The 12682-nt window shown below is 44.9% G+C and overlaps 1 protein-coding gene across 1 annotated transcript in view; it reads left to right on the top strand.

Moving 5' to 3' along the window:
- Trank1 (tetratricopeptide repeat and ankyrin repeat containing 1) overlaps nt 1-12682 on the top strand; it is an 82467-nt gene that overhangs the window by 46116 nt on the left and 23669 nt on the right. Inside the window, exons 9-13 of the mRNA XM_036194107.1 lie at nt 2492-2746; nt 4352-4528; nt 5120-7987; nt 11690-11889; nt 12180-12317. Of these exons, the coding sequence (XP_036050000.1) occupies nt 2492-2746; nt 4352-4528; nt 5120-7987; nt 11690-11889; nt 12180-12317 (3638 nt within the window). The remainder of the gene's footprint in view (nt 1-2491; nt 2747-4351; nt 4529-5119; nt 7988-11689; nt 11890-12179; nt 12318-12682) is intronic.

Raw genomic sequence — 12682 nt, forward strand, 5'->3', positions numbered from 1 at the left:
CAGCCAGGGATACACAGTGAGACCAAAAAAAAAAAACAAAACAAAACAAAACAAAAAAACCCTCAAAAAAAAGTTGGGGATGGGGAGGTGGCTAAAGATGTAGCTCAGTGGTAGGATGTTTCCCTAACAAGTACAGGACCTTGAGTTCAATCCTTAGTACTAGAAAGATTGGCTTTGTAAGGGGATGTGACAGTTTTACAGAGAATTCAAGAAAAGATACCTGGAGAAACCCCAAATGCTTTTCAGGGTATGTAGCATATCACAGTGGTTACGGCCAAAGCTGAGCCTGGGACTCTAGGCTCCACCATTTGCCGGATATGTGACTTAGACTGATCAGTTGTCTCTGGTGCTGTTATCCTGCCTCTTTTTTTCCCCTCAGCTAAGAGCCAACTGCACAATGTATAGTAAACAGTTCTTCATCCTTTACTAAAATGCTCATGTCCAGTAGCTGTTAGAGTGAGGTTAGGTAAATTGGATTATATAAAAGGTCAGCCTAGTTTTGTATAATAATGGACCAAGGATAAAAGGAGTCTGGTGTGCCCCAGACTCTAGGATGGGACCACCTCCTTTGAGATTAGATGCAGACATTTTGGACAAATTGCATTTAGGAAACCTTTGAGCTGGGAATTTCATGATGCCTGAACTGTCCTCATGTAAACTTACTCAAGGTTGTGAAAGTAAAAATTCAATTACTGAAGTCTGGCAAAAAACTTCCCAAAGGCTCTATGTTGTATGGTATGTGGCCTCAGGCCTCCTGGCTTTGCTGAGGATTGTATGTTCCTGTGCTCATCTCTCTCCCCCGCCACACTCAAATTGGCTTAAATTGTTTTTTAAAATATTTTTTGACTTATATGTTAGAAATCCCACAATTGGCTTCGTTGTCACCTGGGTCCACGTCTTTCATCTTTAGCTCAGCCTGTCCTCTGGCCAGCTGTCATCTTCAACTTTCAGTGGGATTATCCCAAGTCTCTAACCTCAGACTTGTCAGCATGTTTGGATTTATGGACTCACCTCTCTCTTACAACAGTTGAATACCCCCACTTTTGATCACAGCAGCTGAATCTGTGATGGGGGAGAGTCTTGGTTAGCTGAGACCTAACTCCTTCGGTCTTGGCAGGGAGTGTGCTGCTCCTGGAGGACATGAGCAGCTTCTGAAGGTCAGAACTGTAGAAATCTGTTTAAAAGTTTGCCTTGTTAAAGTAAGATGACAGACTAGCCTATATTTAATTTCTCTTGTATTAGAATGAATATTCATTTCAAAGATCTAGAAAAAGATGGGAAGCAAAAGCCAGTAAGAGCAAATCAAGTTTCTTTTTTTTGGTTAATCTTTGATTTCTCCCATCTGCTGTAGTTGGAGAAAGAGAGATCATAGGAACCTTTTTGGGAGTGGTTTATCCTTATCCTACTTTTTCAGTAAATTTGAATTTCAGATAAACAATTTTCAGTGTAAATATATCCTCAGTATTACATGAGCTCTACTAAAAAATTGTTTGTTCACTTGAAATTCAAATTTAGCCAAGAGCAGTGGCACATACCTGTAATCAGTACCAGCTGCTTAGGAGTCTGAGGAAGGGGGATTTGAGTTCAAGGCCTATCTGGGCTACATAGTATATTCAAAGTTAGCCGATATAACCGACAGGTAGGGTAGAGGCAGGACGAGTCCAGCCGGTCTCTCCCTGGGGCTGAGCAGGATGATGAGTGTCGGAATGACCCCGACCTCCCCCATCCACTGGAGAGAAACACACTGGGCCGGGAGTCTTATGGAAGCAGGAACTCGCTTTTTTGTATCAGGACTGAATTTATTTAGATTGGGGTGATGGAGGGGGTGGGATATAGAGTGAGGATAGCGGGCCAATGAGATGATGCCATCTCAGCAGTTACTAGGCAGAGGCTTATTCTAGGTCAGGTAGTGCTAAGTCACTCGGTACCTGGAAGTCATGTCCCAGGACAGGTCGTCAAATTTGAGAGCTAGGCTCCGGAAGTTACACTGGGCCTCAAGCCCGGGCCTTGTAGGGCTCAACACTTATGTACCATGACCAAGTTAGAAACTAAAGACTAATACGTCCTCTGGCTCATCTCTAATACCTTTTGGATTTTTCAGCTCTTCTTTCATATTTCCCTGTAATTCAATGTATCTGAGTAGAGTATCCTCCCAATGTTATGAAAAAGTGAAGGCAGACCTTTCCTTTGCCCCGAACCAAACATTCTGTCTTTAAACACATCTTAACTCTGGACTCTGGGCTAGGCTCTATCTACTTTACTGGGAGTTTTCATTCTTGGCCCTGGAGCCTGAGTCAGTGCCTGTTCTGACATTCATTAGTGATTAAGTAACTTGTCCAAAGTAATCCATTATTTCTTCATAAAACTTTCACAGTGCTTAAAAGTTGATTTATAAACCATTTTAATTATGTGTGTATGTTGGGTTTTAGTTGGGTGAGGAAGAGAAATCATATGAACAAATTTGGAATATAGTTTATTCTTATTTTGAAAGAAATTCCTGCTGGCCTGGTTTGTGACGTTAACCGAGATTGTGCCAACACCTTCATCAAGTTCTTACTGGAGAGACAAAAGTGGCCTGAAGTACTTCTGCTGCTCACCCGCAAAGTCAGTGGGCAGTCACATCTCAGAAACTGCCTCATCAAAGACTGTGACCTCTCAGACCTGGACATCTGTACTGTCATTCCCCATCTCAGCTCCTGGGACCAGAGGAAGACGCAGCTTCTGAGCCGCCTGATTGACAGTGGAGGTGAGTGTGCCAGGGCATAGTGGGCCAGAGGCTCTGTGAGTTGTCTGGACAGCATCTCAACTGTAGCCTATCTGTCCCTTCCTGTGGAGAAACCAGCACATTTGCATCCTTTTCTCCCAGTATCTCCTTGTTGGAAACAGTGAGGGGTTAAAGAACATTTAACCCCTAAGTGAGTTGCCTTGAGGAAGGAATGCTGCGTTCTTCTGAACGCCCGTTAGTCCTTTCCTATTTTTCTCTTATGTGGGAAGCACCATGTACGTGGATGGTCCTTGGCTTTGGCTTAGTCACAGTGGTCAATTCCACCTGGCTTTTGGCTAAACATTTTCTGCCCTGGATATTATGTGGCCCTTTGTCCGCTCTTGTGGCATTCTTTTCAGTAGAATTTATGGTGCTTGTTTATAGAGAAACAGCCAAGTAGTTCATGGGCAGAAACATTGGATGCTCCAGTAAGAGCACAGAGTTGGCTGTGTGTCTAGAATGTGCAGGACATTGTGCTAGATTGGATTTAATTTAAAGAAATAATTCAGAAATACCAGCCTCTTCCTCCCCAAATTCCCTACATCACTATTCTTGCCCTACTAGATGTGTGGCCTTGAGTAGGCTGTCATACCCTTATCTGTTTATAAAATGGGAATAACAACAGTCTGTATTTCTTAGAGTTGCTTTGCACATTAAATGAACTTATGTGTGCAGGATCTTGGAATAGTGCCTTGGCTGTGTGGTTTTGCCCTCTGAGTTGTAACCCTTCAAGAGTAGTATTGATCCTTGTCTTTCACACTGCTGCACACAGCACAGAGCCTCCAGGTATTGGCTCATAGGGAGATGGAGTGCTGTTTACCAGTTATTTCTTCAAGCCTCTTCCTTGTGTGCTGCTATCTCAGAAAGTACTGCTGTGACAGAATTCCTGTTTTAGTCTTTGATTCAGCCAACACTCACAGAGCCTCTCCAGCATCAGGTGCTAGTAGAGCAAGCAGGGCTGCAGATTTACAGGGATGGGTTGCCTCCGGGTGGAGGTTATGGAGGCTGCAGTGCAAGGGGAGTGTGGACTGAGTTTAAAAGAAGGTGAGGTGGTGAGTGGAGTGGAGGCGTGTCAGGGAGGGAAGAAGCAAAGCATTAGGAAGTATACTCAGGTTCTGACTCTATCAGGCAGATGCTGTTAGAAATCATTAAGGTGCCAGGCTGTGGTGGCACACGCCTTAATCCCAGCACTTGAGAGGCAGAGGCAGGTGGATCTCTGTGAGTTCGAGGCCATCCTGGTCTACAGAGCGAGATCCAGGAAAGACTCAAAGCTACCAGAGAAACCCTATCTCGAAATCCTCCCTGCCCCCCAAAAAAAGGTTTCCATTGTTCCAGTGCCCGATCCTCACTCTATGGAAGGAACTGTGGTAAGACTAGAGGAGGGACAGGAGAGGTGGGAGGGTATGGCCAGAGAACAGCACCCTGAAGGAGCAGGATTTTCTGAGGGCCCAGGAAGCCTTGCTGCTCCGAAAGGGTGTGTGTGGTGAGGGAACATCTTGGAAGTCAGATCAACAACTTCCCCCTCTCACTGAGCCAGGGTCTGCCTCCTTCCAGGGTCATGACGCTCTCTTTCTCTCATTCTCCCAGCACTGCCTGAGGGTCTCCAAGAGAGCCAGGACAGGCCACTCCTCATGTGCCTGAGACACGAGGACTTCGACCTGGCTTTTATTCTCTTGACCAAGGGTGCAGACCCCCGTGGTGTTTCTCTCATGGAAGGGGACACTCCTTTGCATGCAGCGCTCCACATCTTCCTGGACATCAATGGTGAGCCTCTTTCTTAAGCAGTCTGTTTCTGGAGACAGAAGCTGGATGTTAGAAGTGATGCTTTGCTCTCTTATCTGGGAAAAAGGCACTTGGAAAAGGCCTGTTTCCTGACCAGGTCTGAAGAAATGGTCCTTGTATGTCATGGTGAATGATCAGATCATAGTGGGAGTGGGGCTTAAGTTCTAAAGTTGGTTGTATATAGATTACAAATACTTTCCATATATTTTCATAATTTTTCAAGAATCCTGATTTACAGGATCTTGCTGTAATATCATCAGGTAATTTTAGGAGGTACCACTGATAGCCAGGCTGGCAGATATTTGTTGACAGGGGCTATCTTGTGTATAGCCTCTGCTTACTGGTTGCCAGTATACTTTCCTGATTGTGATAACCAAACTGCCTCCACATTGCCAGATTTCCCATGGGTAAGTTAGCTTGGTTGAGAACATTGGGTCATTTAATGAGTATTACCTCTTTCGAGAAGGTCAGTGTTATATGATGCCTCAAACTGGCACGCTTTCATACCCACAGTTCTGCTGTCCCCTGAGAAGAGTGGCATTGCACTCACAGGATTCTGTTTGTGTCTTTCAGCTGACATTGGCTTTAACTTCCTCAGCCACCTGTTGGACTTATTTCTGTCCAACCCTTCCGAATTTTATTACCTTAATCCTAACGTTCAAGATAGCAATGGAAACACATTGATGCACCTCCTTTTCCAGAAGGGCATGTTGAAGCGCACGAAGAAGCTGATAGATCTGCTGGTGAAGTTTGACATCAACTTCAACCTGAAGAACAAAGAGGGTAAAGGCGTAAGGCACCGTGTTAAGAAAAATGATGCTCTGCTTTTGGCCTGGAACAAAGCTGTGACAGAGAGTCGGCGGAAGAACCGGCAAGACCCTGCTGCCCACCTGGGGAGGGTCTCCAGGTCTTCTGCCCCTGGCCATATGTCTCAGCTCAAGTCCCAAACTTCCTTCAGGTCTCTGCCATGTGGTGCCACTGACAAAACCCTTTCCTCTGGAGTCACAGAGATTCTCCCTGATGTTCAGGTAACCAGGCATGAGCCTGAAGCCATCAGGACACGTTCCCTGAGAGACCGCCTTGTACAGGACATCACAGTTCTGATCCAGCAGGTTGAGTTGGATATGTCTCTACCAGAGGACTATCCCCAGCGAGGCTCTTTCAAGGTAGCAGCTGGCACAGAAGGAAAGAAAGACAAACTCCAGGGAGCTCAGAGTGGAGGGAGCTCTGGCTGTAGTACAAACAACCCTGTTGTCTCCGAGGCTGGGGATGGGCACGCTCAGGCAGGCCCAGGGGCCTCACAGCTTGTTCCTGTAGGTAACAGATTGGGAGTAGCCAGTGATAATCAGGAAAATTGGACCATGCAGGAGATTGAGGCCTGTCTGCAGGACTTTGATAACATGACCTGGGAGATTGAGTGCACTTCAGAAATGCTAAAGAAGCTGTCCAGTAAGGTTATGACCAAAGTTATAAAGAAGAAAACAATCCTTGCCATCCAGCAGTTGGGGAATGGTGAATGGACCCAGGGCCTGCAGAAGAGGCTGAAACACTCAAAAGGAAACATCCAACTCTTTGAAGCAAAGCTGGACAAAGGTGCCAGGATGTTGTGGGAGCTTGCCATTGACTTCTCTGCTCGGTGCAGTGAGAACTCTGAGAAAATTATGGGTACAGATCGGAACACCTGCTCTCTGGAAAAATCAGGGCGGGTCTATACAGAGATCATCCGCATCTGGGACATTGTCTTAGATCACTGCAAGCTGTCAGATTCCATCATGGCCATCTGCAGTGCTTATACCCGGGGCTTGTCCTGTGTCCTTCGGAAGAAGCTGAAGGGTATCAACAAAGGGCAAGTATCAGCTAACATGAAAATCCAAAAGCGAATACCCCGATGCTATGTGGAAGACACTGAGTCTGAGAAGAGCATAGAGCAGGTAGATCCTGAGTACTTTCCCCCAGCCAGTGCTGTGGAGACAGAGTACAACATCATGAAGTTCCACAGCTTCAGCACCAACATGGCCTTAAACATCCTCAATGACATGACAGCAACGGTGGAGTATCCATTCAGAGTGGGTGAGCTTGAGTACGCTGTGATTGACCTCAACCCTAGGCCTCTAGAGCCCATCATCCTCATTGGGCGGAGTGGCACTGGGAAAACAACCTGTTGCTTGTACAGGCTTTGGAAGAAATTCCATGTTTACTGGGAGAAAGCTGAGCAGGCAGGAAGCCCACTGCTGTCCAAACAGATCTTGCCAAAGAGAAGATTGGAAGTAGAGCCTGGAAAAGAAGGTCGGGAAGAAGATGAGGAGGAAGAGGAGGGTTCCATCAAAGTGGAGACAGTGGATAATATAGATGAGGAGCAAGAGAGTGAAGGCTGTGCTGGGGGAGCCACTGTAGAGCCAGCAGGGGACAGCCAAATAGCAGGAGGATGTGTGCCAGAACACCCACACCAGCTGGAACACCTCCATCAGATCTTTGTGACCAAGAACCACGTTCTGTGTCAGGAGGTGCAAAGGAATTTTATTGAGCTCAGCAAGTCTACCAAGGCCACCAGTCACTACAAACCACTGGATCCCAGTGTCCACAAACTCCAGGACCTGAGGGATGAGAACTTCCCTCTGTTTGTCACTTCCAAACAGTTGCTCCTCCTGCTTGATGCTTCTCTGCCAAAGCCTTTTTTTCTGAGAAATGAAGATGGAAGCTTAAAAAGAGCCATTGTAGGATGGTCCACACAGGAAGAATTTAGCATCCCCAGCTGGGAAGAGGATGATGAAGAGGTTGAGGCAGATGGGAACTATAGTGAGGAGGAGAAAGCTACAGAAACACATGCAGGTGATAGTGATCCCCGGGTGTATGTGACATTTGAGGTGTTCACCAATGAGATATGGCCCAAAATGATCAAAGGGAGAAGTTCCTACAACCCGGCACTGATTTGGAAAGAAATAAAATCATTCCTGAAGGGCTCTTTTGAGGCTCTTAGTTGTCCTCATGGGAGACTGACTGAGGAAGCCTATAAGAAGTTAGGAAGGAAACGATCCCCCAATTTCAAAGAAGACAGGAGTGAGATCTACAACCTCTTCTGCCTGTATCAGCAGATCAGGTCCCAGAAAGGGTACTTTGATGAAGAAGATGTCCTGTACAATCTGTCCTGGAGGCTATCAAAGCTCAGGGTACTCCCCTGGTCCATCCACGAGCTCTATGGTGATGAGATTCAGGATTTCACCCAAGCAGAGCTGGCATTGCTGATGAAATGCATCAATGACCCCAATGCCATGTTCCTCACTGGAGACACTGCCCAAAGCATCATGAAGGGTGTGGCCTTCCGCTTCAGTGATCTGCTCTCTCTGTTCCACTATGCCAGCAGAAACACAGTAGATAAGCAGTGTGCTGTCCGAAAGCCCAAGAGGATTCACCAGCTGCACCAGAATTACAGATCTCACTCAGGTACCTCAGGCCATGGCTCATCTGCTGGGGAGGGGCTGGGGCATTGGCCTTGGGCTATGTCTGTATTAGAAGTAAGACTAAGGGTTTGAAGTTTGCTAGTAAATATGTTCATGAGTAAGAGAACTTAGGATTTTTGCCTCCACTTGTCTGTAAATGCATCACTGAAAATGTGGTTTGATAGAAATGAATCTTAAGGGACCATGTATTCCATGTTTTTGTGATGCAGACATTTAAAGTGCTCTGGAAACCTTTGCTAACTAGCACTCCTTTGTAGTGACACCAGTCATCTGGCCTGGGTGCATCTGCTCTAACCTGGTAGAGATTGTTGTTGACAAGAAGCAGTTCTTCTTATGCTGGTCTTTAACAGCTTTTGCATCTCTTGGAATTTTACAGTAGTGGGAAGTGACAGCAGTCAGGCAGGAGCAACAGCAGGTGGCATTGTTGACTGGCACAGAAGTTGTGCAGGCACCAGGGAGTAGAACCTTTAACTCTACAAATGCTACGGCTCTTGTGTAAGCCTGGGAAGTCAGAATTTCTTTTCTTGTTTTTATTTTAAAATTAGAAAAAATTAAAATACAGGTACATCTCTTTACCCCTCATTATATTCCCCCCAAAGCCTCCCATCTCCCCCTCCTCAAATTCATGGCTTCCTATTCTTTAATTATTATTGTTTTACACACACACACACACACACACACACACACACACACACACACACTCCTTACTCAGTCTGTTCATTGTTGTTTGTAGGGAACTTATCCTCAAGGAAGACCAATTATCCCTCTCTCTGTAGTCCAGCAGTAGTGGTAGGGCCCAGTTTCCCACTTCCACATTAGCACGTTTGTGGGTGTTAGCATTGTTCAGGGGACATGGCTGAAACTCAGGGTTTTTTTTACCCTTGGCTACATTTGGTGTTGCACCTTCCAGGTGGGTTTAAGTACCAGGACTTTTCAGCTCTTGACAGTGGCCAGTGGTTTAACTCTCAAGCCTGGGGTCTCTGAAACCAGCTATTTGGAACCCTTCCAGCCACCTGGGCCTACAGTGTCCCTTTGGCTCCTTAATGGATTTTCTCCTTCTGCAGCCTTAGTTCTCTTCTCTTTCTGTTTACTCCATCCCACTTCCCTGTCCTGGCTGCTCTGCTGAACTCAGTGCTTCTTCATCAGCCAGCTGTGTGTCAGCTGCTCAGCTGCTGCTACTTCTACCGCCATGGCCTCTCTCCTGCCACTGTCTTCATGACACTCTGCTGCCTCAGCTGACTGACTGCTTCTTTCTTCATGTTACCAGTTCAGTGGACTCAAAATAGAGGAGAAAAGATCGTTCACTTCTAGAAGCCTTGTATTGTGTCTAATATTGTGACACTGAGGGAGGGAGGCAGCTCAGGAGGAGGTCTCTCAGCTCCCTGAGCCAAATGGCCTGCTTATACAGCAGAGCAGGGGTTCTTGTACCAGTCACAGCACACCTTGAATGTAAACAATGGTTGTCTCTTTAATACCATTCCTAGCTACCCTTCTGCTGAGTCACTAGGGGAATTACTCTTCCTCTGGTGTAGGTGGAAATTGTTGCAGGGCCATCTAGAGTTCATTGAGCCTAGTGATAGCAAAGTTTCCTAGAAACTGACTGTCGCTGTGCCTTCAGGAGCTGGGGTAGTCAGCTGCCACCATACATAGTTTTCTCAAGGCATTCATGGAATTCCAAATGGCTGGTGCTGGCACAAGGGTAAGTCCACTGACTGTTTGACAGATAGTCCTTTTGCTCAAGATGGCCAGGGCAGCAAGGGAGAATTTAACAGCTGTCAGTTAGGGCATCAAAGTGCCCCACCTCCCAACTTCCTTGCTTAATTATAAGACATTAAAGAACTTATTAATGCTGGATGTGGTGGTGCACACTTGTAATTCCAGGACTCTGCAGGCAGAGGCAGGCAAATCTTTGAGTTCAAGGCCAGCCTGGTTTACATAGTGAGACCCTATCTCAACATCAAAATGCAAAAAGGACTTATTAACTCTAATGATGAACTTTGAATTTTCACAATACTTAACACTTGTCCAGTGCCATCAAGAAAAGGCAAGTCTACTTTATTTATGTCAGAAATACTTGCTTAGAGTAAGTAATATTTGGTTATAATTCATCAATACTTAAAACAGCTTTTCTCTCAGACAAGCCAATTGGGAAATCATTACACTTGAGAACTTTTTTTCCTTTTGCATTTTTCATGTATCTGCATGTTGTGTATGTGTGTGTGTTGTGTGTCCTAAGTGTATTGGTACACACATGTGGGTTTGCAGATAGGTGTACATGCATGTGTGTATAGAGGCCCAAGGCTGAAGTTAGAAGTCACCTTTGATCCTTCTCTAACTTATTTATTGAGGCAGCCATCCCTCATTGCTCTCTTCTTTTTACTCCCTGGCAACAGCTCATCTTTCTGTTTCCATGGAGTTGCCTATTATGGATGTCTCATGTAAGTAGAAGGATATAGTATGTAGCTATTTTGTATGGTTTATTTTACTTAATATTTCAAGGTTTACCCAAGTAATCCAAGCATAGCATGTGTGTGTGTATTTCCCTTTTATGGTTGGCCTGTATTCCTTATATATGGTGATAGCAAAAATTACTTACCTAGTTTCCTGGATGATATTTAAGTGAATTCCAGTTGTTCACCATGGTACTTTTGTGCCCCTTTTAGGCCCCCATTAGTGCAAATCTTTGGCCCTTGCTAGATCTTAATGAAAGGGAATCACAGTTGGCAACTGATTTTCTTAGGAACAGCAGTTACTAATTATGTCCATGATTGGTCTATACTGGAAACCTTTAATAATTAAAGAATTAAATAATACATTTTCTTCTTACTATTTGATAATAGTTGTGATAACACATGGAATTTCATGGTGTTCTGCCTTGATCATTGTAATCTATCTGGTGTTAGGCAAATGACATATGGCTTCAAAGGGAACTAGAGAGACCCAGAAATATAGGTATTCAGTCTAACTTAAGATACCATCACTTAGAGGAGTTCAGTTATTTTTAAGGTGATAGAGTCCATTAGCAATATCTCCATTGTGTCATCTGCCCCATTGGGTTCTTGTAAGGATTCCATGGAGTGATTTTCATGAGGGTGACTATTGTCTCTCAGGCTTTGGTCAGTATTGCTTCAGAGTGTAGATAAGAAATGAGACCTGGTGGAAAAAAGCTTTTTACAAAGTATATTCTCTGACTCTGATAATTTTTCTTTGTACGGTACTATTTCAGCAGTAAAAGGATGATAGAGCCTTTGGTTGTCTTCAGCTAACAATTACTGATGCTGTTACCATGGTAATATTGCTTCCAGTGCTGTGGGGACCAATGAGAGGAGACAGGGATTTTTGGTTTCTTACTCTATTCTTACCATATCATATGGACATTCCAGTATCTGTAGTTGTAGAGACTTGTCTTCCTTGAGTTCTTTAGGCAGTGATCTTCCAGTTGTCATCAGAAGTGGCCATCTCAGCACAGCAGCGCATTCCTGCCCTCGTCCACTACATCCAGAGTGAGATGGGCTAGGACCACATTGTTACCCAAGTGGGAACTAGATGTAAGCTTGGAATGAAGTATTCTGCCTGGGTCAGTGATGTATACTGCCTCATTTGTGAAAAGGAAAACCAAACAAATATCCAAAAAAACTCAGCCATGCTGTGCAGTGTCTGACAGATGCTTTCTCCTTCATCCTAGGAATCCTCAATCTTGCATCTGGAGTGGTGGACTTACTTCAGTTCTACTTCCCAGAATCCTTTGATCGCCTTCCAAGAGATTCTGGACTTTTTGATGGTCCCAAGCCAACTCTCTTGGACTCTTGCAGTGTAAGCGACTTGGCAATTTTGCTGCGAGGGAACAAAAGAAAAACCCAGCCCATTGAATTTGGTGCCCACCAGGTAAGCTTGTTGGGATTGTATGTTCTGAAATAAGTAAGTTTGAAGTTTCAGTCATGAAGAAGAAGGAACAGCAGCTGAATTATTAAACAAGAATCCAGTAGCTCTTGATCTAGGATGGGTGAGTGCTTGAGAAAGGCCAGTGCCTGGGACTATCTTTCCAGTCCTTGCTGACCATGTCTACCCCGGCCATTTCTCTCTAAAACCATTACTCATTTCCTAGGGAAACAGATGACACTTTCCTTTATTTGTCTTTATAGAATCTCATATTATTTGGGTTTATTTTATTTTAGGTGATTCTTGTGGCCAATGAAACAGCAAAGGAGAAAATTCCAGAAGAGCTGGGGTTAGCACTTGTGCTAACTGTTTATGAGGCAAAAGGATTGGAATTTGATGATGTCCTCCTTTACAACTTTTTTACTGATTCTGAGGTATGTCACACGGAATTCTCTTCACACAGTCAAGGTCTGTGCCTGAGCAGAACTTCTGCTCTGCTGAAGACAGTTTGGAGCTAAGGTTGAGAGTTTGTCACAGGTGCCTGTGTGTGTTGTAGAACATCTTGTATTTAGTGCGGGGGTTTGTGAGTTAATGGGGGGGAGTGTATTTGTGTCTTCTGAATGGCCAGAACTCAGGGGCCAGTTTTCTTTAGCTGCTGTTATCATTGGCTCCCAGGGATGCATGCCTAAGTTGGAGCAAGTTCTAAGCAGAGCCTTACATGAAAGCAAGGTTAGGAATGTCCACTCTATGAGGACAGAACTGGGCACAGTCAGTTGATAGAAAAACAACTCCAGGAAGA

The sequence above is a fragment of the Onychomys torridus genome, chromosome 7 (genome assembly GCF_903995425.1).
Source record: "Onychomys torridus chromosome 7, mOncTor1.1, whole genome shotgun sequence".
NCBI classification, from domain to species: Eukaryota; Metazoa; Chordata; class Mammalia; order Rodentia; family Cricetidae; genus Onychomys; species Onychomys torridus.